Source organism: Colius striatus, chromosome 8 (genome assembly GCF_028858725.1).
Source record: "Colius striatus isolate bColStr4 chromosome 8, bColStr4.1.hap1, whole genome shotgun sequence".
Taxonomy (NCBI): Eukaryota; Metazoa; Chordata; class Aves; order Coliiformes; family Coliidae; genus Colius; species Colius striatus.
In genome coordinates, this window is record NC_084766.1 from 31,612,123 (window position 1) to 31,636,876 (window position 24,754).

The 24,754-nt window shown below is 38.6% G+C and overlaps 1 protein-coding gene across 1 annotated transcript in view; it reads right to left on the minus strand.

Annotated features, from left to right (window-relative positions):
* The window catches only part of GFRA1 (GDNF family receptor alpha 1), a 138,189-nt gene that overhangs the window by 11,908 nt on the left and 101,527 nt on the right, over window positions 1–24,754 (minus strand). Inside the window, exons 5-7 of the mRNA XM_062001524.1 lie at window positions 23,439–23,548; window positions 18,225–18,359; window positions 12,848–13,026 (exon numbers count right to left, since the gene is read on the minus strand). Coding sequence (XP_061857508.1) covers window positions 12,848–13,026; window positions 18,225–18,359; window positions 23,439–23,548 — 424 coding nt within the window. The remainder of the gene's footprint in view (window positions 1–12,847; window positions 13,027–18,224; window positions 18,360–23,438; window positions 23,549–24,754) is intronic.

A 24,754-nucleotide genomic window follows, 5' to 3' on the forward strand; every position in this document is an offset into this window, starting at 1 on the left:
CAACTATTCCGTAGTATTTTTGAAATGAGGAGGCGGTTCTGGAGCACTTCTTCTCTTAAGAGGACAGGTTCAATGCACAAAAGTGGCACTAATTTGCACCTCAGGCAGTGCACTTCATCAAAGAGACTGAAGAATTAATGGGATAGAGGTTTATAACATTGCAAAACACTCGGGATGTTTCCCCATGCCCTTCATTTCCTTTCCTGTGAGATGAGCTGTTCTGTTAAAAAGAGACAGTCCTCCTATATCCTCAGACTTTCCTAATTCCACTGCAAACCCTACAAGAAACATCTTGAAGGTGCCTTATGTTACCAAATTTTAACATCCCTTAGTGAGACTCAAGAGAGAGATTAGAAGGTTTCACCTAGAAAAACATCTTGAGAGTGTTATTTGAATAGAATCTTGATTGATGAAGGTTGGCAGCAAATATTTCCCTGAGTGCATAACAGTTTTATTAATAGTTCTGGACTGAGCTGAGGCAAGTAGAAAACAGATCAAGTGAGGAGTGGTTTTTTTATCTAACTATTCAGAAGCATCTAATACCCACAAACATCAGCTTTGTCTTACCAGCAAGTTTCAGCATCAACATGTTGTCATTGACAATGTGCTTCCAGAGAGGAAACATTCCAAAACATATATCTCTCTGTGTGTCAATTACAGCAACAATATGGCTTCTTGTGCTACTCCTACCTCCAGACCAGTGGGTGGAAACTCAGAACTAAGACAGCATTACTAGAGATGAGTATAATGCAGACTGTGTCTACTGTAAATTAACACATGTATATTGTTTTTGCAGGCTGCATTATGCACACCAGTACTGATGCTGAACCGGTCTATTGAGCTGTCCCAGTGAGAAGTGAAATTAATGAGTTTAAGAGATGCCATGATCAGTGGCCAAGATGGGATTAGCCTCTCTACTATTCGAGAACAACATCCCCAAAAGAGATCTGGCATATCACTATGCTGCTTACACTCAGTGACCCCTTGAACAGCATAGGGCACTGCATTTCTGATCATGCTGTGCATGGATGAACAACAGTGCACTACAACAGACTTTGTACATAACAAAGGGCAGCAGATGATGAATGAGGACTTGCAAAGCATACATGAGCAGATGCGTCTCACTGGCTTGGAGATTATGGGGAGCTGCAGCTTTGCCAGTTGCTCTCTTTAAATGTTCATGAAACATTGAGTCCAGACCCCTGTTACACTGACATGAGCCAGCATGATTTCTATTTTAGGGGCTATCCCTCTGATGCTGGCCCAGCGTGATCGGTTCAGCTCCCAAAGAGCAGAGCTCTCACAGTGGGCACTTACCAAACTGAATACAACATTGTATCTGAGCTATATGCCTGAAGGTGAAAAGCCTCTGCTTAATTAACGATTCCTAAGGATCCTCATTATGCTGTTCTCTGGGTATAGACTGGGTGTGTTTTTTATCCCAACCTTTTCAGTTGTGCCTATAACAATCTGAATCTCCCATCTGCAAACAACCGTGATGGAATCCTTAGTAATAATTAGGAAATCTTAATCAAAAGTAATAGGGGTTAGGCTAAATCTTGATGAGAGCATGATTCTCAAAACAGTTTCAAGGATTTGTCAAACTAATTAAATTCAAAATCAGTAAGAAAAAAGGGACAATTTTTCCTTCTGAATTTGCATTTGACTTCTGAAATTGTATACAGGCAGTTAGTTCCCTTCAGGAACAGATCTCTAAATTTCCCCTCAGAGCCAGATAATTACAGTGCCTATTTGATTGAAGTATGCAGAATAGCACACTGACATAGAATTCATTATAATGGTCTTCAATAATTTAACTTGTATACATGCACTGCTTTTTCTAGAGGAGGGCAAGACTTTGTACAAAACAAACTAAATACCGTTGATCAGAAAAGTTATCAAACCACTTTTTTTTCCACACAAATACTTGTATAACTGCTTAGCTTTCATCTGTGCACACTTAATTTAAATGCCCACTTATCCAACTCTCTGCACAAATTAGGTATGTGTGACTGCAGGTAGCTATTTAGATCCTAACTGGTAGATGTCTTACCTGCCACATACATAACACATCTGAATACTTGCATTTCAAATCTGAGCATGAATTCAGTACATTCAAATGTTTATGTCCGTGTGGTAATGCATATCTAGCCTTGAATTAGAGGCAAGTTGAGGCTTTTTAAAATGTCAATCTGGAAAAATGAAGTCGTACCATGTAATGCACTATTTAGTAAATTACTGCCCTGGATGCCTAATTCTGTTTTAAGAAAGACGTGAGGGAGGATAATCCTGTAATTCTTTATGCCGAGTGAACCTATGAAAAAATATCCTGCATTAGGCACAACAGTCAGTCTGTTTACTTGTGGCTTACAGAAAGAGCTAAGCATGCAGGAGGGCTTAACCTGAAGTGGGATTATTGGGCCTAGTCCATTGATCAGAACTACAGTTTGGTGTGAAATACTTAGGCTCTCCTTAAAAGAACGCACTAAAATAAACAGTTTGAACGCCTACGGATTTCGAAGGCAAGGAACTGAAATGGGTGACAAAGCCTCATGATCTGGAACTCAACAGCAAGCTGAAAAATGCTATAGAGTAGATGGTTTGAGGGCTACTTTGAGATCCATTATTCAGGTAAAACAGCTGACTAGGCGTCATAGGGATAAAAAGTAAGAAAGAGATAAAATGTGTGATTTCTTCCCAGTATTTGATTACTAATGTACAGCAAAGACTGTAAGTAAAATAAGCAGACAGGTTAAAAGCAGAACAAGTTCAGAAGTTTTGTTATATTTAATGGCTTTCTATTAAGCCAATTTGGTTCAAAGACAGTGCTTCATTTTCTGACCCATAAATGTGGTTTGACTACTTACAAACTGTAGGCATGCTATGGAAAAAGGTCCAAATTTTAGCTCCTCAGCAGCGTACTATTTCTGTAGTTATGCTGCCTTGTCACCAATGTATGATTTAGAATGATTACTTATTATTGTGTTCTAATTTCCATTGGGCTTTTCTATATTTCATTTGCTGCTGGTTACATGCAAGAAACTACTTCAAAAAAACCCTCCTTATTATTACTGAAATGCTTTTGATCGTATCTGCCACGGGCTAAATGCGAGCCTGGGTAGTTTAATGTTTACGAACATTACTTTATGGGTTACATAGGAGTATCAAAGAACACTGTATATATATGTAAGGAATAACTGGTAATTACACAGTACACTTAAGGATAATTGCAATGTATACAACTGAGGAGTTATTCCATGCTCACAAGTGTATAAACAATAGCAGAATTTGATTAGGTCGTGTGATTGCCTCTTTCTATGCATAAACATACTTCATGTACTTGGTTTTGCTCTTTCCAGAGAAAGGCAATGTATCCTCTTTACTGAATGATAAGGAAACAGGGTTGCCTCAGATTTATTTCCCAATTCAAAATACAAACTTATTACATCCCAGTATGGCCACAACCCCCATTCCCTTCCCCCTCCCCCACTGTAGCTTCCAAGGCAGTCAAGTCAGCTATGGCACGGCGACTCTTCCTGTCCCACACTGGCCCAACATCCCTCCTGCTCAGTCTTGTTCAGTCTTTTGGGTTCCCCCCGCCCCCCCCGAATCTGCAATCAGCCATTATATCATTAGAGGGGAATATAGAAAAATGTATACTGATACATTTCATAGCAGAATAAGTCTATGAGGCAGTTGAGTGCTCAAAGATTACAGAACAGATCTGCAAGAAGAAAAGGACAAAAAAAAAGGGGGGAAAGGACAGATAAGAAAAGAATCTAATAAAGACTAATGGTAAACTGGAAGCGGGGTTTCAGAGATGGTGTAGACATGCCAGTAAATTGAGACTAATAGTCTAACAACTCACATCACATACACAAGCAGAACTAGTCTTGGTTATCGTTTCCTGAAGGGGAACTTTCCTGCATGATAAAATAGTCAGGTTTTTTAATTTCTCTTATTTCCAATAGGGAGGGTTGCCAGGAGTACAGGAGCTGTTTACAAAGGATCTTTGTTTAGAGCTGCTATCCATGTATGAGTTTAAGGGAATCTATCTAAAAGCAATGTCCTTTTCTTTGCCGGCATTACAGAGATGTTTAGACCTCCAGAGGAAAGGTTACAGCTCTGTGCCAGAGAAAGTAATGTTGCCGTGAGACTGAGTGTAAGAGAATGAACAAAGCTGACACATCCACTTCCACAACTGGCATGTTCTGCAAGACGCATAAAAGGAGAGAATATGGTAAATGCCTTCAAGCCCATTTTCATCCAGTGGGTAACATCAGGTTATCCTATTTTTCTGAGCACCGGAGTACTCAAATTCATACGCCTTTCTCAAATGCTTTAAATCTACTCCTTTCTTCATAATGATTCAGCTAAAACCAGCAACAAAGCAATCTGAACACTTGAAACTACTAAGAAATAGACAATTTAACATGTGCACAAGGCTCCTGGGGCTTGTGGAGAACTCTATTTGCCTGACAACTGCTCAGGACCTACCACAATAGGACAGTGACTTCTGCATACAGCCCATTTCTAATCTTCTTTAAAATTATTTTGGACTGAAAATAAATCAGAAAGAGCTGTGAGCATAAGGCAATGAACTCTAATCATCGCTTTGCTGTAGCAGTAGACAAATTACAATCAACCACTTGTCCCAAACAACGGCATAGCTTTTGTGTGCTCTAGGAAATAGATAGCTAATCTATACAAACAACCTGATGATCATTAAGAAGTGAAAAAATGTCCAGAAGTGTGTACAACAAGCAGGCTGCAAAAGCCAGCAAGTGTGACAGCAAATCATAGAATTATAGTGCCATTTGAATGCAGTCAGCCATGAGCTCTCCTCTATCCACACATAAACACAAGGAGTCATAAAAATTCCAGGGAACAAAGATTTGGGGAAAAGACTCTGGGGTAAGCAGACTCACAACCTACTCCAGGATCTGGGAATACCTTTCTAACCTTTAGGCACTTTTCAGAGAGCAGGACAAGAGATGAAGCAAACTGCATGACCCTGCACCAGGACTGTGCACAACTCATCATGGTCCTCTCCAGGAGTGAAGCTTGTCTCCCATGGAATGAGGAGGCTGGGCAAAATCTTGCTATGCTGCTCCCCTCACCTCTCACTCCCTCTGCACCATCCCCCTAGAAGATGGAGCAATTCTTAAAACTGTATACCTCTGTGATGAAAATGCTTTGCTATCTAAAATTATTTCTCCTCCACACCATCATCTGTCTTAAACCGTCCCACTACAAAACAAAAACATCAATACCTGCGTCAGTAACTGTGTTTAAGAATACATTTCAATTATAAAAGTCTCATGAAATCCTTTTGCTTGCCTAGCAAACAACAATTCTTTGCAGAAGAATTCTTTGGCAGAATTGATAAAGACAGATTTTTTGTTTTGTTAAATTTTGACCAATTCTGGCAACTGCCAAGCTATTTTCATACTTTAGAAAGAAACATCTCTGTACTGACAGCTCTATCAATTACCTTAGACAGCACCACTCTTTTACTTTGGTTTTCCTTACGTATCTCTGTGGATGTACTTTTTGAGGACAACACCATGCATTAACACACTAATAAGTACACTAAGTAAAACATTTATTACTTGTAGAGTCCTGCAATACACTATGTGGTTTTCAGAGTAAATAAAGGCCCTGAGGTGATGATAGCTTCGCTGAAGTTAATCGTAATTCATCAGGTTTTTAAGGTCAGCAGTATCTTTTCATTATGAGCCTGTGGAAGCACCAGTATGATGCGATTCTGGTCTGTAAGTGGGATTCCTGCAAGCTCTTCCAGTTAAGAAAGCACTAATGTTTTCAAGGGTTCTGTTCTTGTTCTCCATTCCATTAGAAAGCTGGTGACACAACTGCTTCTGCCTGCACTGGCTGTGCAACACGGGCAGCCTGCTGGCATAACCAGAGCTATTCTAACTAGAACAAGTGTAAGTGGAAGAAGAGTCATGGCTAAAACTTGATGTTTGCTAACAGCAAACAGTATGCCTTAAACTAAGCACTTTGTCAAGTCCCATAAACACACACTGTATTATGAACTATACTTCTAAAGACAATGTGATTAATCACCTACCATGCAATGACCTGGATTTTTTATTAGTAGTTATGCCTTAAAATTAAAGTATAATACAGTACTCCATTTTATGGCTGGGTTTTGCAGGCTATAGCGAGCTACTTGTTTTAAAAGGGAAATACATGATAGACTAGATATTTGATTGAGAACTAAAGTTGGCTGACATTAGGAATACCTTTAGTATGATGAAGAACCACATAAAGTAATAACATAGGCTACGAGTAGTCTGATTTGGCTTATCTGATGTGATCCAATTTTCTGATTCTGGTTTATTCCAGCACTTCATGTTTTTGTGGGAGTTCCTATAAGAGGACACTGATGTGAAATGCAGAAACAACTGTGGCTTAGGGGAACACTGCAAATGGTACATCTGCTTTTAGTAGCAATAACTTGCAGAACTCTTTCTGAGGAGAACAACTATAATCTGTCCATAGAAATTTCAGTTCTCTGTAAAGGTGTGTGGTACATTTTAAAGTTGTATTTTTGTAAGTCATTAAATTGGTTTTTAGTAACCTCATACTCATTTTCAATTGAACAATTATTAAACTATAAAATAAAATTGCCTGATTCCTAAAACTGTAAGCTGGAGTTTTACAATCTGCTATAAAGTGCTGTATTATTATAATACACTAAAGATGCTCAGGCTATTAAAACTTCTTTTTTTTTTAATGAACTGTAAAATATTTCATCGTTGATGAAATAATTCTAAAGTATTATGTTCTCCAGCAGGACACATGCACAATGTTTTGGAATAATGAAAACCATGCTAATCCAAAAAAGGTTAAATTGAAAGGTAATTCTAACATACAAAAGACACCATTTTGCTGTCTTTATTACATCTGACTTCCAATGTTAAAAAAGTTTCATCAGAGTACTGATGACTAAATATAAAATCCAGTCTTACAGAGAGAGCTCTACATGACAAAAAGATTGAGTGTTAACCAGTGCACATCTATGCAGCACTGATGGTAAGAGGAGAGACCCACTGACCTACACCACGGGAGAGTTTTAGCCTGTAGATCCACAGATCTCTCCACAGGTCAAGACTGATCTTACAAGGATGCCCAATGTTCGACTAAGAAGTTCAACCAAGGCTGCTAAAGGAGAACAATTTTCCACATATGATACTAATCTGCATCCTCAAATGGTTCCTCTACTGTTCAAAAGACAGGAAAAGACTGTACTTAGAAATTATTCAGCTATAGTAATCAGATCTTCATCAGGATTCTGACAAGCTTGAAAATGATCTGTGTGGCCCTGAAACTCTTTGGTGAAGACGGTGGAAAGCCCAGGTGCAGCCTTGCCCCGAGTGTCAGCAGTCTACATCATCACACCATTGGTACATACATATGTACACAGTCACTGCAAAGCAGCCTTTTGGCACTGAGGTCCACAATTTGCACAGTAAAGGGGGTGGACTGCTGACCTGTTTCCTGCTTGTGAACACCAAGATTGCCTTACAGACAGAAAACCCAAACCTGTCCCTCATTCCTGGTGAACTCAGCTTCTCAGGTTCTGTCTGAAGGTGCAAGTCATGCACTAAATGAATACAGTGTCAGGGAGTATCATACTTCCACATTTTTCCAGCATGGTGCTGAAGCAAACAAGAATTAACTTAACTGAAATCAATGTCAATTAAAACAATGGTCAAAGCAGTTACTGTTTTGGTAAAACACAGAATTTTGTGCAGTGCTCCTCACATTAGAAGTATAAGATTAAAGATGAAACTTTGTATTAGCTCTGCCTGTCAGATTTTAATCTGAACATGCAAAGCACACAAGACTTCTTTAGGCACCATACAATTGCTACTGAAGCAAATCAAAGACGTTGCTTTTTCAGAAGAAAAGCTGCCAATAGGTGTTCTCTAACTCACTTGTACCAGCAGGCTGACCCCATTATGTCAGCTAATCTTGGAAATACAGGAGGTAAACATTTTTTTCACACTAAACATTTAGTCTACTTATTTATTTTGTTCTGGCACAGCACTGGGAGTTTTATATTTCTATCTTTTCCCCAAACTATAACTTTCTGCATAGTTGCAATGCTCAGAGGAAGAGGTGCAGGTACAACTTCTCCTGAGAGACAGAGCAGGCAGGGTATTTGAAAGGACAGTGCCTGTTCTTCACAAAACAAAAAGGAAACAGAAGGATCCCGGGCTGTGTGAAGGGATGGGGAAAACTGGGTGCCAGACATACAGGTGAGTCAATACTTGTGCTCAGAGGATTAATACAGTTCCCTTTGTCTCCATTCTAACATACCATCTCAGCTGTTGTACTATCCCCTTCATCAACACCACACCTACATGCTGCTTGTGTTTCCTGCTGATGTTCACCCACCACCCAATTACCCATCCAGGAAGCTCCATACCTGCTGTGTCTTGATCCTCACAACACTACATTTAAGATTTTAAGCCTCTCCAAACACCTACACAATATACCACTAATAATACTCAGCATATGTGAAGCTACTTTAAATAATTATAGACAGTACTTCAAACACCAGATTAGCAGATCCTTACACAGTGCTGAATATCTGCAACAGATAGATATATGAGTGAGAAGCACAGTCAATTTTAGTCTGTGAGTCATGTTTTGGTCCCACTGTCCTCAGAGAGCTGAGTCCTGTCTCCTGTTTTTGTCTCAAGACTTGACATAACAGATATGTTTTTAAATCCTGAGTTTATGTTGAGTTATATGAATTTGTGGAAGAACAGTTTGCAATATGACCCACAGTTGTTCTAAGCACTCACTAATCTTACCTGCAAATAAAAAGAATCACCTTATTTAAGTATCCAGATTTCTGTCTTCTTCTTTGTTCCCTACAAAATGCTTGAGCTTTTCAATTCCTTTCTTTTTGTTTTTGTTTAATTTCGCTGCTAAGAGTACAAAGACATTCACATGCTGGACTCGACTGAAAAGTCCTTGACTTCAGTCTGAAGGGCCATGTATCTCAATTACAAGTGTCCACTACTTACACCACTTCAAAAGCATAAAAACCTTACATTCCCTCTGAATGCTGAACTAAGGTTAACTAGGGCCAGGCATTTATAATAAACATGGGAAAACAAAGCATACAACTAGCTAGGGAGTTGATAGATTTGGATGCATAAATTTAGACTTAAATGTCCTTAACCATCTTGACTTCTACCATTGTTTATCTTGTGCAAAACGTCCTCTAAAATATTGTAGCAAACCCACTACTGAAGTCCTAGTTTTTAATTTCTTTCTGATGATGATTGAGTAACAATTGGTTTAATCTTGTGTAACCTATCACTTGAAGTTTACTTCATTATCATCTTTCGGTTCAGTGCATCTCTCCTAAATGCAGAAGCGGCATTTTTCTTGAAGAATGCACGGTGTGAGCACACATCCAAACTCATTCCTTTGACTCTTTCAAAGAATCAACATGATGGAGTGTGAGACTGAAAGACCATAACCATTTTTTGACTGGTATGCTGAACACAAGCTATGATTGAGAATGAAGGATAAACAAATATGTCAGTTAAACAGAAAACGTTAGAGGGAAGCTATCAGAAAAGAAGATAAGGATGGCAATTACTTAATAAAATATGCCTGTATGAGGAGCACATTGTTGGCAATCATCTTGCTTTTTGTTCACAAGTTTTTACTGTATTTTTATGTGGTACTGAGGATCCTTTGCCCAATGTCAAGCACCTCAAAAAGGTGCAAATCATTTTATACAAAACCGATGACTGTTTCCTATCTGTTTTTAGCAAACTTTGTTAGAAGCCAGGTTTATAAAAGAGTTTATGGGATGCTTGACAAAGTTAACCACCTTCCCTGCAAAGATGGGATGCTGATTTGACTTAGGGATAGAAAACAAGAGTGTATTACACAAAATCATGCATATGTAAACATAAAAGATGCATATATCAGAAATCAACGTTTCTCTGTATCAATGTGAAATAGGAAAGTACCACCATCATAGGAGAACTGTACATCCTGGTAGCAATGGGATGCCGAAACAACGAACAATTTCTAACCAGCATCACTCAAACAAAGATTATTTAGAAGTCCAAACCCTCAACAGGTATTTGAAATACGTATTCAGTACAGGCAAACGGAGAGTATCTGATATTTTCTTTAAGCATTCACAACTCTTCCAATTGCCAGGTTTGAATCTGTGCAGGAGAACATGGCACAGTGACAAAACCATTAGTGTAATCTTGCTGTTCATATAAGCACTCTGAACAAGTCAGAAAAAAAATGTATCAAAAATTGCCCAGCCAGTGACACTTTTGGCAGATTGGGTTAGTGCCCTGTATTTCACAGCCCTAGGAGGTTAGCATTTGTTCACTTCTAAGGCAATTTATACTAATCAATCACTTCCTACTCTTTCTTCCCTTACTGTATTTATTTCTACGTCAATTTATACTAATCAATCACTTCCTGCTCTTTCTTCCTTCACTGCATTTTTAAACCCACTAACTAGGACATGCAGCCTTGTAATATCTCAGTGATCATTTCCTTATGCTCTCTCTGCCGTTGTCTTTTTATGCTGAGACTAATGGCTTTTAATTCCACTTTTCACAGTATTTAGGCTATATTGCCTTTTTGAAACCTTTCAGCTCAACTGCTAAGCACATAACAAAAGCCCTTCAGATTGCTTTTGGTTGCACTAGTTTACGTTTTGAAAACACTACAAAGCCATACTTTTCATGGGAGGAGAGCCTGGGAATGAATACCCTTCTCCAAGTGTGATATGAATGCCTCCAGTTCTTTTGTGAAATTTGCATTGAGGTTTCAGCCTTACATGCAAAGTGGCCCCACACTGTCCAACAAATACAGGTTTCCTTTTTAAAAAGTGTGGGCTTGTTTTGGCTCTATTTGAAAGTTATTTTTTGAAAAGTGCATTAAAATATAAGAGCTTTGTTCCCTGTGTTTCAGTTCTGACACAGCAAAGTATCTGAGCACCAGACTGTCGTATTTCACAAGAATAGAACTGCTTGATTCACGTAACTTCAGTGACCTTTTCTAGCAGACTTATCTATAGTTTCTACAAAACAGCAGAGATCACTTATTTAAAGGAAGCTGTTTTCTCTCCAGACCTTTACTTCTTGTGTCAAGTATATCTGGGATACACTTGAAGTCATAGCACAGCATTAAAACAGTGCTGATAAACTCATGTGGGATGTGACTTCAAAATGCCAGTCTAAGAGGAGTAAGGACAGGGAAGAATTCCATTCGTTTTCAAAACACTGGAACATTTGCAAATCAAATTGAATCCAATGGGATCTGTGATCACTTGCTACTTCTTCAGTTCATTATTTATCATGTGCACTTTGGCAGCATCTGGAGGCCTTACTCTATAGGGGACTATACAAACACCGAAGGAAAACATTCTCTCTCCCATAAAACAACTTTTTAATATAACATGAAGTGAATTAGAAATATCCCATCAAGGTCTTGCTTTAAATGCAAAATATTCAGAGTTTCAGGTTTAAAAGGTTACAGTTCTCTTTAGGATATTCTATTTGGCCAAGTGATTACTGCATATAGGAATATATGCCTACAACTATCTCTTATTGGTAACTTCAAAAGCTTAACTAATAATGAATGCACAGATATGAAAAACAGAATTAAAACAGAAGGAGCTAAACTCAATACCATCTACCATTAAATCCCTATACTTGGGACTCTGTAATGCCTCTGAAAAATGTTAATTCTCATGCAAATTGTCCATGCAAAATAAATGGAGAAACTAGATAAGCAGGAAGGTGAGATATTGGTGCAGGAAAAACTAAGAAGTGAAATAAACTTCTAAAGGATACCAACTGACCGTTTTAGTGAACATGGAAACTTTGATACAGTTTAATAAGAATACAAAATCGATTTTTTATCAGTGAAAGGTGAATGCTACAAGTGTAGAAGAAGTTGGGATAGCAATTTTCTATCTGTAAAGATAAGAATAAACAGGCCAAGCTGATCTATCCTTGACCTAATTTTGCCTTTAAACCACCAAATTATTTTAGAAACCTAGATTATGATCTGGTCTAAAGAACTTTTCTACTTAGATTTCCTGTTACCTCTTTCCTGCCTTAATTTTGCAGTTGACCCTGGCCAAATTCTTCAAACCTCCTAAGAGCTGCATATACTGCCTTCAGCAAGTGATGAGACTCTTTAAATCCAGAATCAATGGTGCATCCACCATGAATAGCCTTTTTGAAGTATCAAAGAAAATCACTACGGCCACTGGCCAAAATCACATCAACAACCTTGACCTCATTTCAGGAAAGTGCATGACTTAGAATTCCTTCTGTCTTTACTCAACTTCATCATGTAGTTTGTAGCACCACATACTCTCTAATATCCAGACTTATTCGGGCAAAACATCTCTTAAGTTTAGTGCCAATAACCTAAGAAAGAAGACAGCAGGACATGCTAGCTGACATTAACAGTTCCCTCTGAATTTAGATTTCTCAAGGGATTAATATAATCTGACATATCCTGGCAGGGTTTGGAGGATGCTACATTCACATTCAAACACGTGACAACAAACGAAATACTATGCCCTGAGTCAGAGAGGAAACACAGTCGACTTGGAAAAATGCATTTTTCTAAATTAAAATAAGAGCATCTGACATTTTATAGTACACCTGGCTTCTTACTACAATGTGGGAATAAAGAGATATTCCAATGTAAATTGGCATCTATTCCTGCAGCAGGAGACTACTCCGTATATGTACCTATGAAAGTCTTTCATCTATACACTGAAACAAGTACAAGACTCTCTTACCTGCAGGTTTGCACATGCTGGTGAATCGTTGTGGGTGGGTATTTCATTGTTGGTGGCCTCTGAACCCGTGTTTCTAAGTCTGGAAGCTGTTGTAGTTGTAGCTGTAGTGGTCTGTACTGGTAAGATTGGCTGCCACACATTCACATCAGTACCGTTCCCAAAGGCCTGGATCGCGTTTTCTGTAAAAATAAATTACAGGTAATTTTCTAATTCTAAACAAATGAGTAAAAGCAGGACTGACTTTTTAATCATTATTATTATTATTTCATTGAAAAGGTGTATTTAGAGAACCTCAATTTTTATCCCGAAGAATGTGTCTTAATTTTGAACATATCAGAAACACGAACTGAAAGTCTGGGGTCATATAATTATCTGGTGCAGCCTCTTCTTTGTCATGTTCCCAGTAATTCTTGACAGAAGCTATAGCACTTGCTGTAATCATATTTGTTACCATCCAAAAGCCTCAAAAATTTACTTTCAAGATTTAAAACCCAGTTTGAATGTATGTCCTAATTCAGGCAGGTGATATTCACAGAATCATAGAATGGTAGGGGTTGGAAGGGACCTTTAGAGATTATCTAGTCCAACCCCCCTGCTAAAGCAGGTTCACTTAGATCAGGTCACATAGGAAAATGTCCAGGTGGCTCTTGAAAACCTCCAGAGAGGAGCCTCCACACCCTCCCTGGGCAGCCTGTGCCAGGGCTCCCTCATCTCAACAGTAAAGAAGCTTTTTCCTCAAGTTTAAATGGAATTTTTTGTGTTCCAGTTTCTTTCCATCACCCCTTGTCATGTCACTAGATACAACAGAAAAAAAGAGATGTCCCATCCTCCTGCCACACACCATTTAGATATTTGTAAATATTAATGAGATCCCCCCTCAGTCTCCTCCAGACTAAACAGTCCCAGTTCTCACAGCCTTTCCTCATAAGGAAGATGCTCCAGTCCCATCAGCATCTTGGTGGCCCTGCAGTTCCAGCACTTCCCTGTCCCTCTTGAGCTGAGGAGCCCAGAACTGGACACAGGACTCCAGATGAGGCCTCACCAGGGCAGAGCAGAGGGGGAGCAGAACCTCCCTCGACCTGCTGGCCACACTCTTCTTGATGCATCCCAGGATGCCATCGGCCTTCTTGGCCAGGAGGGCACATTGATGGCTCATGTTTGATTTGCTGTCAACCAGCACTCCCAGGTCTCTCTCTGCAGAGCTGCTCTCCAGCACGTCAACCCCCAGCCTGTACTGGTGCATGGGGTTGATCTTCCCCAGGTGCAGGACTCTGCACTTGTCCCTGCTGACCTTCATGAGGCTCCTCTCTGCCCAACTCTCAAGCCGGTCAAGATCCCACTGACTAAAACTATCTCCAACTAGCTACAGTTCAGTTTGATCTCAAACTAAGGACAGAGAACAGGCAAAATATTAATTTATTTCTAAAGCTTGCTGTAGTAAAACTAATATGCCTGTAACTACAAAATGGTTTAACTAAGACAATCTTTTCCTTACAGTTTTCAATCAAAATCTGCATAATCAGGTGCGGAAAGCATGCTTAAACTAAAACTTTGCAATATAAAAGTTAAAAAGCTTATCACACTTTCATGGGATTAAAGAGTGTGTTTATGGCAACAGTAAATTGGTTGGTGGTTTTTATAAACAAATAGAAAAACAGTTTTTAATCAGGTCTTTGGGGATTCATCATGGATTTAGGGATTTCTTATTTCAAATTCTTTGTACAAAAAAAATCAAACAATTTCGCTGGGGACTAATACATGGAAGTTATTAATACTTCTTCTCAGTGGTATTCCTTGCTTTATAAAAGAATTTGCATTTCATTCTTGTCTGAAAAAAGATGTATTTTATTCTGATATTAGTTCTCAGAACTCCAACATGCAAAGAGAAGCATTTGCAAAAGGTACCACAAAGCTGGGATGATGGAAACAAATTGGGAAGAGTAGCATGATATATTTTTTTATTTTACCTGAATAAGGTAACATATAAAGCAATATTTTCTTATGATTTCCTAAATTAAGAGTAACCCTTTGTTTCTATTATTGCAAGAAGGATGTCACAGAAATATCCTTCTAGACTTTTAAGTAAAAGCAGACTTTATAATTAGTTATCTTTAAGTATTTAATGGACTCACACTCCATGATTTTTATGAGTCCATTCCAACTTTAAGTATTCTGTGATTCAGTTATAGAATGGTTTGGGTTTGAAGGCACCTTTAAAGTTAATCTAGTCCAGTCCCCCTGCAATGACTAGGGACATCTTCCACTAGACTAGGGTGCTCAGAGCCTCATCCAACCTGACTTTGAATGTTTCCAGGGAGGGAGAGTTTACCACCTCTCTGGGCAACCTGTTCCAGTGGCTCACCATCTTCTTCATCAAAAAATTCATCCTTATACCTAGTCTAAATCTACCCTCTTTTAGTTTAAAAATGTTACCCCTTGTCCTATCACTACAAGCTCTATTAAAATGTCTGTCCTCATCTTTTTTATGAAGTCCCCTTTAAGTATTAAAACACCACAATAAGGTCTTCCCACCTTGGTCTCTCACAGAAGAGGTGTTCCATCCCTTCTCATACTTTCATAATGTTTCAAACATATAAATTATATTTTAAATACATAATTTACATATATATACTTTTCATATTTCAAATATATGTCAAAAAACCATAATGACTGAAGGTGCCTCAGCACTGAGGTGCTTCAAGTGTCTAACTGCTCTAATAAAGACCCATTCAATATTTTTTATTAACTGCTTTATGCTTTTCCTCCCACTTGCCAATTCTTTTTAGTACAGTCTAAGGCAGGTGGGAACAAATCCACTGAATAGATAGGTAGACACATTGAATCCCATTCAGTTCAGTAGGAATTCTATAGTATATACATGAATGCCATGACATTCACTTTCGCAGGAGTTAAAATGAAGTCTGAGGATGGACTTTGGGAATTCAAGATTGGACAAACCCTAACTAGGGAGGCAGCAATTTGGACCAGTGTAGTATTACCAATAAATTTACATCTTACAATAAAAAGGATACAAATATAAGCAAAGTAATACAGACTTTAGAGTAGAATATATTTGATTTGTGGTCTATCAATTTGGATTTTTAGCTTTCTTGTGACTGGACCAATCTCACAGTTCTGATCTAAAGCTGTATTTTTCTATGGGATAATTCTGAGATAAAGAAACACTTTGACTAATATATGTAAAAAGAAAACAATGCAATCTTTGTCTTTATTAGGACTAATTATTAAAGCAGATTAGATTTCTCATTAGTGTTTTCACATCCAACTTTTGAAATCAAAACTTCCACTTTGGTTTCTCCTTAATATCTGTTGCAAAAGGCTTTTCAACTGTAGAGTGGAATTTCTAGGCAAGCACATACAGAGATGCAAGAAAGACCAGGATTTCAGGTGTGATACGAAACACGGTAAACACAGCTTCATGTCCCAGCTCCACACCAGGCACAATATGAATATGACCCTGGGCCTTCTGCTTTGAGTCCCCTAGCCCTCTGGGCATCGTTTCAGCTATTTCACTCTACATAAAGAACAAATGAGTCTTAGAATAAACATTTAATATAGGTTTTCCACCTGTTCTGTCAACAACCCAAATCACTGGTTTATTTTCCAGTTTGAAGAGGATGTATGTTTTAGCAAACGAGACTGGCAAGAAATTCCTTATTTCACTTTGTTTAGTTTAAAAAATTTTAATCTCATCCAATGAACAAATGCCATTTTCTTCAGGCACTGTAAGGCCCAAAAATGACAGTAATAAGTTTTTTAAAATAATAATTAGAACTTTTCCCATTCTCTGTAAGATAAAAAAAAATCTTAAACTAGAAACATCTTTAATTTCTTCATGAAGAAGACATCTCTTACAGCTAGGATGACTATAATTTGTCTCACAGTAACCTCTAATGTCTTTGATTTGTCTTCATTAATGCTTTTATACCGATGCAAGAAGAAAGGACAAAGGATCGTTCTGTCTCTGTGTTCTAAAAGGAACCTGTAACATTCTAGCAATTAATGCATTCACAAATGAATAAAACCTGATGTATTGCAGTGCATATAAATGGCAGCCCCGTTAAGTTTGAAAGTCTGATGATATATTGTTAACTTTTACCCAATCACAGTCTGAATTGTTTTCTGGGTGGTTTTTTTTTTGGTAAATAATCTTGAGTAATTGATTTATTCTTTCAGAGCTTAATAAAGAGTACATCAAATAGCAACTCTGGTCACTCACTTTTTGTATGCAAAGCTCTCTGTGTCTTTAGAAGCTACCAATGGAATTTTTCAGGCCACTGTACTAAAATACAGATTGAACCCTGCATCAATATTAGCACAACTATACAGGACTGGATAGGACAGTCTAGATCATTGAGTTCATTCGCTAAAGCAACAATGTATTCTTCTTTTCATAAGATAATGAAACGGGACTTTTGAAAGATGTAAGAATTTTTCACCCTCAGAACTCCTGCTGGAAGCTTATTTCTTAAGTTTAGCCTGATGGTTAAAAATTTTCCAATTTCGAGCCTAAACATATATGGCCAAATATCTCCCCTTTTGATCTTGTGCCAGCATTATCCTCTAGGTTAAGTAATCCTTTTGCCTCCCTGGGTTTGCCCCTCTAATGCAATTTCAGAGGACAATCACGTATCCTTTCAACTTCTGTTCTGCTAGGCTGGGGAAGCCAAGCTCCTTTCGTCTCCTCATTTATCTGAAATTAAAACTCTGATGCACACTCCACATCATCCAATTATGCTGCTCCAGGCAGACAGGAAATTTGAAAAGAGAACCTGCCAAAATCGACTCCACTGAGCCATTCCGAAATTTATAATAGTCCCTTAATTTGGAAGTGAGTTTGACTGGGGAAAAAAAAATCAATAATTTAACAAAATCTTTACAATAGGTACCATCCAGACTTCTGTTAAAACCAGGCAGCTGAGATCAAGTAGCCTAAAAACCTGAAGCTTGGCTATAAATTGCAAGCACAATCCAATTTATACTTACCTACAGCAAATCCTTCATATCATAAACTGTATGTCTTTTTTTATATGAAGTTCTTAAATTATACAGAAGCCCCTCAGGTGTTGCAATTTTTTTGGCACAGATGCTGCCTGTTAGGGTCATTTGTGATGTAAACATATTTCTATAAGATACAACCTTGTTATTTGACTTTGTTTTCCAAGAGCTTCTCACGTTTGCAATCTTGGCTACAAACCACAGTATCAGGCATATTTGCTCATTTAATTCTTACACCCACAGCAGAAGCAAGCTTATATAGTGCAAAGAGACAGCCTTGCTGTATCGTAACACACAGTAAGGAAATCCTGGAAACCATGCTTAAAACATATTTAAAGGCATTTAATTTTGTACTCACTAAGGCATGTATTGTCCTGGAAGAAATTAAGGAATTTCTTGCATTCATCTATGTCGTTACCACTGTTGCTGCAGTCACACCACGGGGCAACGCTGAGACTGCTGGAGTCGATATAGTTTGGTGTCATCACTGTACCTGTTAACAAAGAGTGAAGCGCAGCACTGTGAGCAACCTTGGCACTGAAATATTCTTTCATTACTAAGAAGAGAGCAAATAGCACTTGGTAAGCTGTGTATTAAGAGCTGGACTCACAACGCATACCCATGGCAGGGCTCTAACTTTTTTAAGTTCCTGACTTCATTTGGCCTTTGACACCCAGACCTCTGCTGTACTTCACACACTCAGTTGTTTGAATTCAACTGTAAAATTACTCAGGCAGCAAAGACCCATTCACTTCCTCCAAAAACTGTGGCACAGGAGGGATGGATTGGGAGAAGGTGGGAACATCATGAATGGGCTTTGCTGCCAAATCAAACATAAGACCTGTGTCCTTAGAGTTGCACTCTAAAAATCCAAATGTTCTTCACCTTTTCGTTCTAGCTGGAAAAAAAATGGCTGCAAGTAGACACCCAAACCTGAGCTTCCTCCTGGAGTCTGCAGCCTGAAAAAAACATTTCTGAAACACATGAGCAAGGACAATGCTCGACATGCTGAAAGGAGCCTTAATATGTCTTGGAGGAGCATTAATCCCATAGTGCTCGTTAGGGGCCTGCCAACAGAGTGGGTTATGGCAATGAACAAAGCAGAAACATAACAAGCATGCATAAAACGCTACAGTAGATTCTTTGCAGGTAATAAATTACTATTCATCTTGCCCTGTCACCACTTTTTCAGTACAGTGATTGTTTCCTAAATATTGTCAATGATTTGCAACCACAGGTTCATCCAAACTCTATTACAAATTCCTGGGTAAATATTCTCACATTTATATGTCAAGTCAAGGCTACGAAGAATGCATTTTATGTCCTAAGAAATATCCAGCAACTGTTCATCACTTGGATCGGGCAAATGTTATATGATCAGCACTTATTCAAACAAGTAGTTTCACTGAAGGCATTGCCCCAACAGATCAGAGATTAAAAACCCTAAGGATCTCCCTAAGGACTCAGGAAAAAAAAAAGGCTGAACCTTTATTTCATGTGTCTGTTGAAAAAGAGGAAGGTGTTCCAGAATTGTACTGATGAGAGCTGTTTCAGGAAACATGTTCCTTACTTGGTAAGCTACAGTTCTAGGACAGGGTATATATCATGAAGAAAGGTGATCACATCTCCTCAAAACTGACATCAAAGTGGTTATTAAGAAGATGGAACTGATGGAGTGGAAATATTAGAGACTCAAAGTGTACACTAGTAGAGAAAATTTGGTCCATAGGTTCGGGATCCAGGAGTCTGCAATAATGCACAGGAAAGGGCTATGAAACATCAAGCTAAAAAAAGTGAACATTAGAAATAACACAAATCCCAGAATGATGTCTAATAGCTTTTGAGTCACCAGGCAGTGTTAGGAACTGATGAAATCAACACACCAACTGCTTCATACACGACATGGAAGACAAAGGATAACAGACACTAAGGGCTGGACTGAGAAAGGCAGTAACGTGTGTGGAAATGAATGCAGGTCCACTGCCAAACTCACAAAAAGCATCTTTAAGGATGACTTTAGATTAGAATGCAATCCCATACCTTTATCTACTACCAACTTTTAACAGATAGTTGCAGTAATAATTGCTCAAATTCTACATGAGATTTGCACACGAATAAATAGCACAGTTCAAAATGTATTAAGTGGAAGTAGAGAATTTATTGAAATAGCCAAATATCATTTGCACCATTAATGAAAACTTGACAGTAGATAAATAAGAGGAGGAATGATGTTAAATTAAAATAAAACAAATGAAACTATCTGCCCATTATCCCTTTGATGGTTCAGTACTCTATTTCAACCGTGTGACAGGACCTGAAAAGAAGTGAGAGAAAACAAAAATCGAGAGGATTTTGCAAATGGAAAGAAAATAGTAGGCTTAAAAAAAGGCTCAGAAGCAAACGTTTACTGAAGGGTTAGGAAAACAGAAAGGTATTGAGGAAATTAAAAAGGTCACTGAGGTAAGACTTTCTTATCACGATGAGATAATAAGGTAATTAAAATGGGTCAAGAAAGGGGCTAAAAGTGTAACAGATACCAAGGTACAATTAGGGTTGATGAATACAGGAAAGACAGGACAAGGAATGTGTATACACAGCACATAAACTGTACATCCAGCAAAACTAGAGTGACTGAAAGAGCAGCTAGTAGAAAATCAGTTTGTCATTTAAACCTGGGGGCAGATGTGAACCCAAGCGGATTATACGCTTGGTTTCCTGGGGTGGATTTTCTTTTTCTCCCTGCAATGTGTGTGCCTTCTTCTCCCCACCCCTCATCCCTCTGCTAGCTGGCATCTTGGAAATTCTGCTGAAGGACACTAAGAGATCAGAGAAACCATGGTGGCTGACAATAAAATAGGACATGCTTGTGTTTCTGCGTCCTGTGTATCAAAGAGTTCTGCAATGGTCTCAATAGCAGGCAGTAAGGTCTCGATAATTTAGACAAAAGCAGGATTGACCTGAACACAGTCAAGAGGTTGCTCAAATCAGGGTCGGTTAAGAGTGAGGAGATGGATGGTGAGTCCAAGAGGAGGAGCGTGTGACTGAAGTTCCTTCAGCCCGAAGTATCTCCAGCTTATTCACACAACCTCTCACACAATTCCTGAGAATCCCAGGGAAATTACATGGATTTTACTGAGACAAGGGAAAACATGTCGGAAAGTTAATGCTAAAGCAGATCTTGAAGTCAGCAGTTAGAGCAATATCTAACGTTGGTGGGAGTGCAGACAGGTCCAGATGCTCTAATATGCTCTAACTATGCTCTAATAAAAGCACTGAATCTCAAACATGGCTATCTCCAGTCTTACTCTATATTTAACGTTTATACTTTCCTTTATATTTAATATTAATTTACCTCTATTACTACAACAAGGAGTCTAAAGCCATGAATTAATATTTTTAAAAAATGATTGTAATATATAGGTATCTTTAAAATGATATACGTAGCACCCTGACACAGTCCTTAAAGGGCTCTTTAAAGACATCTCCATTTAACTGCTAAAGCCACTCCCACAAAAATTGTGCCTGACTCCATTTCCACTTAAGACATTCTCCTCAGGTGGGATTCCATTCACTGCAGTGAAATTAACTCTGATTTACATCACTGTATGTGACAACAGAATCATTTCCAGTGTACCTTCCACAGAGATCTTCAGTTTCCTGAACAAGCTCTACAGAGGTTCAATTTTTTTCTACATTTAATGAAATGGCTAAATTAAACAATATTTTATTTTAATGAACACCATTTTATCATAATTAAAACACCCAGAGATCCTGAAGCTTTGATGAATGAATGGATCTCTAACAGTTTCTTACCCACAGTCTATCTCTCTCATCTTCCTGTGTTTTACATATATATTGGGCAGACATTTGGAAGATTCTGTCTCTGATTTCTATCTCAGCATCTTAAAAATTCCGTGGTCTTCAAATAATTTACTCCACTTTTATATCAAGTTGACATCAGAAGCAGGAATTTACTGCTTCAGCAAATGAAAGTTTTGTTTTGGTAATCTTGGTTTAACAGAATTCCTACCAATTAAAACCTCCTGTAACACTAGTCAGTTCCTGTCGTTTTTGGATGTGTCTGTGGGCCAGCAGGGAGGAGGAAAAATGTTTATTTTTTCCCTTTGAAAATTAGATCCTTTTGATTTCAGCTCCTTAGGGATTCATTCCACATTTCTGATGTGTGACAGTATTTTACAGCATGGTCATCCACAGTAACACAAAACCACCTGACTATAGAAACTGGGTCATCCTTGGGGTTAAATAAAAAAATGGATCCAACAAAACTGCCAGCAAAATTCACTAGGTCCAGCAAAAACTCCTTGGCAGCTCTTACCCAGAAGTATTTATTAGTAACAGTTACTCTTTGCCAGCAGCTAGACTTCTTAATCTCATTGACTAGATCAGATTTCAAGGCTATTCAACTCTTTGTTTTAGAGTCATATGGCATTCTGTCATAACTGTTCATATGTCATACCCTTTGCATACTGTCTTCATCTCTTAAGGCACAGAAGACAATCTTTGAAACCATCACATCTTATTTTACCAGTTGCCACATGGATTTACCTCACCTGTTAGCTGCTAGAGTAATAAGAATGATAACAATAAGCCAGTGAATATAGCTTTCAGTCATATTTCAGCAAATCCAACCTTTTTTAGAGATATCTTATTTTGGATATTATCTTCAGAGACATTTATTTAACAGCAGGATCTGCTTCAGGGCCTCAGCTGGGACCTTCATGCCCAACAGAAGGGAATACTGCTGCATTGCAGCAGGTGCAGGATGTAAGCTTAAAAATATCTTATCTGGTGGCCTTTAAAATGTGTTTGTTTCTGAGTTTTGATATTCACTTTTTCTTTATTGCCCAGCCATGTTTTTTCTATGAGTTTCCCATCCTGAGATGATCACTGTATTTCAGGCATCAAACCTTGTGTGTGGTATGGGCAATCTGGCTTGCATAAAGGCATCCCTGTGCCTGTTCACAGTCTGGAAGGTGAAAGCAAACAAAATTAAATAGGGTGGGGAGGGAAAAGGATTTCAGGAGAAAAATTTGGTCTCCGTTCACCTTCATTGACAGGCATCTCAGAAAACATTTTGAGTGAATAGAAGGACATCCCAGAAAGAAAAGCAGCTGGAAGTGAAACAAGGCTGAGATGCTCGATTGTCTCCTTCCTCAAACGTCCTGCAAACTGTCCCTGAAGACCAAGAGAAATTTACCCAACTTTGTGATGACAGCTGTAAAATCAACCAAACTAAAGTTTCACTTGTTCTTTTTAACTTTGTACTTCACAATCCTGCCCAAATTCAACCACCTTAATAAGCTTTACTTTGCAAGCTTGAATTTACTTCAAATTCAAGCATCTTTCTCTCTTTGTCTTCTATCCTAAATTCCCTTGCAACATAGAAATTTACCCCAGGAATCTCTGTGAGGTAAAACAAGGCCAATGCACTTAGGTGGAGAGCCTTGCCTAGTGATCTGTTCTACAATTTTTCTTACATGTGGGCCTTTAAAATACACTTTGTGTGTTTTTCTTAGCCGGAGCAAGCCCCCACCCTTCCCTGCCTCCTTACCGATAAGCCCCGAGTAAGCGAGGAGGCAGTCAGCATAGTTCTCCTTCAGACAGCTACTAACAGACCGTGACTCAGGCTGGCAGTTTGTGAAGAAATCTGCAAGGCGAGATCTGCAACATGAAGAAAAATGCACATCTTCAAAAATCAAGCCTGCAGGCATTCTTACCTTTTACACTCTTTTTATTTCTGGACAAGGCTTAATATTCTTTAACTTGAATGTATATTGGACACATTTCAGCTGATGAATTTCAATACGTCAATACGTCAATTTCTAAGACGTATCTCTTTCCAGAATCCATTTTTAAAGTCAGAACAAAAAAGTGCAAGAAAACAGTAAAAGGGGACAGAATAACTGCCCTTTACTAAAAGAAATGCTCTGCATTTTCATGCCAGAGGAAAAAAAACCGACAAAGAGCGATTTTATCATTTGAGCTGTCATTTTGCCTGCATCTGAGCTCTCAATGGAATCTGTCATTCTGTAGATCCAGAACACAGTTTCTGCTGTTTTACTGATTACACAAAACTGGATGTTTGTGCTCTCAGAATCCTCGGACTATACATGGCTTGAGGCAGGACTTGCTTTGGTACTGCCCGCAGTTTCCAGGGAACGGGCTTACCCCTGCTCTGGACTGGCCTGCAGAACCAGCTGGCTGATCTAGGGTAGCAGGCACATCCAGATGGCCTGGTCTCCACAACCCCCCAGAGCCACACTACTGAGAATATATTTATTCTTATCAAATGTGCATTTATCCAAAGTCTACAGTATTGAGCTCAGGGCTGAGAGGATGGGAATGTATGTTTTGCATAAAGTTCTGCTGCTGAATAGCCATTTTATGTTCTCTTACCTCAGTCACTCCATGTCCAAGAAGAGGAGGGCCCTACTTGTTTATAGAAAGTGCTTTACGATTGAGAGTTATTGCAATTAGCAGATAACTACTATGCTGGAAGACAACAACAACAACAACAACAAAAAAACTAGAAGTCAGGAACTCTTCTGGTTATTTGTGCTCTAAAGGCCACAAAATGCTCCCATTCAGGTCTGTAAAATTTGAGAGCTGCTCTCCTCAGCCCCACTAATGCTTTCACTTAGACTGGTAAACTTGGAGCAGTGACTTTTATTTATGAAGTCTCATTTAGACCTTTATCTCCATGAACAAAGTTATTTAACCTCCCTACGTCGATCTTCTCTTCTGTGAAAAAGGGATGAAAACCTTCTTTTGCATATAACAACTCATGGTGCTGATTCAGGATCAGGTGCTTAATCTTTGCAACGCCTTCTCAAAATCAGAATAGTACAATCTCTGCATTTTCACCAA